Genomic DNA, 3,498 nt, shown 5'->3' with positions numbered 1-3,498 from the left:
CCCGTGACTCTCTCCCCAGTGGATGTGACTCTGGACCCAGGGACGGCTCAATCCGAACTCATCCTGTCTGAGGATCGGAAATGTGTGAGACACGGAGACACCCGACAGGATCTGCCCAACACCCCGGAGAGATTTGATACTTGTGTCTCTGTCCTGGGCTCGGAGGGGATCACGGGCGGGAGGCGCTACTGGGAGGTGGAGGTGGGAGACAAGACGGGCTGGACTCTGGGGGTGTGCAGGGAGTCTGTGCGCAGGAAGGGGTGGGTCACATGGTCACCTGGCAATGGATACTGGGTCGTGTGTCTGCGGGATGGGGGATACGAGGCCTGGACCTCCCCTGTGACTCCCCTCCCCGTGCGCGTGCAGCCCAGGCGGGTGGGGGTTTTCCTGGACTACAAGGCGGGTGAGGTCTCATTTTACAACATGACTGACAGGTCCCATCTCTTCACTTTCACTGACACCTTCTCCGGGAAACTGTGCCCTTTCTTCAGTCCTGGTTTCAATCCTGGGGGCACCAACGCTGCTCCCCTGACCCTGTGCCCGGTCCCAGCCCAGTCCTGAGGGAATCCCTGTCCCTGCCATGCCCTGCAGCACAGACTGTCCTTTCCTCGCACCCCGACTGCCAGGCCCCTGGTGCCCCCGGGGTGGGTGCAGGGCTGGGGTCTCCATCACCGGAGTTGCTCCAGCCTCCACTCTGCCCAATCCCCCCACGCACAGCACCCACTGGGAGGGACCGGCTCCAAACTCTCATCCTTCACCTACAGGTCCCTGCAGTCCCCCAGGGGTTTTACTTGGTTACATGGTTCGCCTCTCTCAGCACTGCCCCCTTTCCCCTCCCCTCCCTCCATTCCCTTTTATATATTTAAAATAAATACCTCTGTGTTGCACACGTGCTCTCTGCACATCATTTCCTACAGTCTGATGAGGTGAGCACTTGCTCCAGAAAGCTGATGCATCTGGGATTCAGTGTGTCTGGTGGTGCTCAAGCTTTCTGCTGTGCTAGTCCAGGGCCATGCACCACAGACCTCATGTGGGGTCGGGCTGCACAAGGGGCCCAGGCCCGGCACATGTCACATTGTGCCTGAGTGCCCAGGGTACAGGGTGCCTGGGAGGTGGGGAGAAGCAGGGAGGGGAGAACAGCATCCCGAGTGGTGCTCCTGGCAGTGCAGCGGCTTCTGTTTTTTCACTTCCTGCCCCTGGGGTCAGTGCCCAGAGCACGTGCTCCAGGCTCCTACTTTACTCTGCTATAGCCTGGGACTCCCAACAAGTCCAAAATGTCACCCATCACCAAGTCCAAAATGTCACCTATCACTGGGCCTCTGGGGATGGGTGACTTGGCTCTGCAAGCATGATCTGGCCCATGGGCCAGGGGTTGAGGGCTCATGAGTCTATAAGGCACATCTCTATTCTGCCTTCTGTCAGACTTCAGACATCTGATGTCTCATTTCAGTAGTTCTCAGTCTTTTTTAGAGTCAAGATATGCTGTCATTAGACTCAAGGCAACCTCAGCAAATGCCTGTTCCTTTTTACTTGCTTTGCTAGTGAAAAATAACGGAGCAATTCTTCTGGTGCAAAGAACTCAGAAAGGCCACATTGGATCAAAAATGGTTTTGACACTGCATTCCTATTTCAAAGTTTTGGGTTGGTTTAGTGAATCATGTATAGGTGTTTGCACACCTACCAGTGCTAAGGAGTTCACCGCACCTGGATGGGAAGCACTGGTCAAGATCAAGCTGGTATCAAAGCCCCGTTACACCCCAACATCCCCAGTGTCCTGGGCTGGAGACTGCCTGTGTGCCCCATCACCATCTGTGCTGGTGCCCATCACTGCCAGGCCAGTGGGAACTGCTGATGGGCAGAGTCAGAAGGGGCCTGATCCATAGCCAGCTGCTGCCCCGGGGATTGAGGGGGAGAAAGAAGCAGGTGCACATGCTCCTCCTCGTGATGCGCCATGGCCAGAGGGACCCAGACTCATGCCTGTCTCAACAGGGCCCTACACAGTGTCACCCACTCCTCATTACAAGGGGGTCAAGGCATGTGTCTGCTCTTGCTCCTTTTATCAGCTGAGAATCACTTGTTGGTGGGTCAAAATTTCTTGTCTTCATTTGTTGTTCAGGACAACTTATCACCTCCTTGCTGCCTGCCCATGGAGCGGTGCTGGTTTGTTCCCACTGCACACACAGGCCATGTGGGGTTTTCCCCAGGTTTTCCCTGTCTTCAGGTGCCTGTTATGAGCAAGACATGGGGCCAGACACCTGAGAGCACAGGGCTGAAGTTCCATTTCAGGGACCATTTCTCCAGGACTGGGCCAAGTAACCTGGTGGCAGAAACAGCCCAGCCTCAGGCCCCTTGGCCACAGTATCTCTGGGGTGAATGCACACTAGGGAGGGACACAGCTGGATTTGACATGTCTTACACCCAGCTGGTGCCTGTTTGCAGAGGTGGCTTTGTGGTGGGACCCTCCTGGCAGGTGCTGGGGCAGTGGAAGGGGCTGGGTGGGATCACTAAGGCGTTTCATTCAAAAGAAGAAATGACACCATCTTGATCCCCGACCCAGGCCCCTGGTCCCCTGGTGTAGTTCTGCCCAGCCCAGTGCAGTGCCCTGCAGAGAACCCAGTGAGATTCAAATGCCCTTACTCTTGGCCTTGAACTGCCTGGCCACATGAGTGTGAAGCCTGCCCGGGGTCATTGCACCCACCGAGGAGCTGAATTGATGGTCCCAGCTGAGCACTGGGCTAAAGTGGCTTTGTCATCCCCAGAGATGAACCAGCTCATGTAGGTCTTGCTTAGGGGACTCTGTCTGGCATGACAGCGCACCGTGGGGACATGCCTCTGGGGACCTCCTTGGGTGCTCCTGATGGACAAGGCTCCCCAAGTTATCAGCGAGAAGTCCAGGGGCCAAAATAGAAAACACCTGGGAAAGCTGCCATCAGTGAGATGGCAAAATGTGGTGCCTGAATGGAGTCAGCCCCTGCCTGCACCTTCCGGCCACCCCCACCCAGGACTGTCCTCCAGAAGCCATAGAGCACCAAGCAGTTAGGAAAACCAGGCACACCCACTCCCTGACTGTGGATTTAAACAATTAAAACAAAAATGTAGGCCTATTTTTTCCGGTTCTCTTTCACTCACTTAAGTTGTAAGCAGTTATATCATAGTTGCATCATTCTCCAGTTTCTTGAAGAGGGGAATGGATGTCTCATTACAGTCTATTTTATGATTTAAGTTGTATGTGGAGTTCGCATACAGATGAGTGCTTTGCTCACATGGGTCACGCCAGCAAGGATTACAAATGAGTCGTGGCAGTCCAAAATAATATTCTCCTTTTACATGCACTTCTCATGATGAGTTTTGAGCATTCAAAGAGAGCCAGGTGAGAGAGATGCCTCAACCAGAGTCTAGAAAGGGAAGAGCTGTTACCTCTCAGCTGTGTGTTCTTGGGGATCCCTGGCACAGGACACAGCCTGTCTGAGTCACACAGAATTCCCCCTCCCTCCCTCC

At 54.7% G+C, this 3,498-nt stretch overlaps 1 protein-coding gene across 1 annotated transcript; it reads left to right on the top strand.

Moving 5' to 3' along the window:
* On the top strand, positions 1 to 887 carry LOC132249642 (E3 ubiquitin-protein ligase TRIM39-like; the record flags this gene model as incomplete). The annotated part of the gene is made up of 1 exon (XM_059725231.1): positions 1 to 887. A coding segment is annotated over one exon (561 nt), but the record flags the coding sequence as incomplete, so codon positions are not given.
* Between the last annotated feature and the right edge of the window lie 2,611 nt (positions 888 to 3,498).

Source organism: Alligator mississippiensis, chromosome 1 (assembly GCF_030867095.1).
Source record: "Alligator mississippiensis isolate rAllMis1 chromosome 1, rAllMis1, whole genome shotgun sequence".
NCBI lineage: Eukaryota > Metazoa > Chordata > Crocodylia > Alligatoridae > Alligator > Alligator mississippiensis.
The sequence above is the reverse complement of the archived record's forward strand: the minus strand, read 5'-3'. Positions and strand labels throughout refer to the sequence as shown.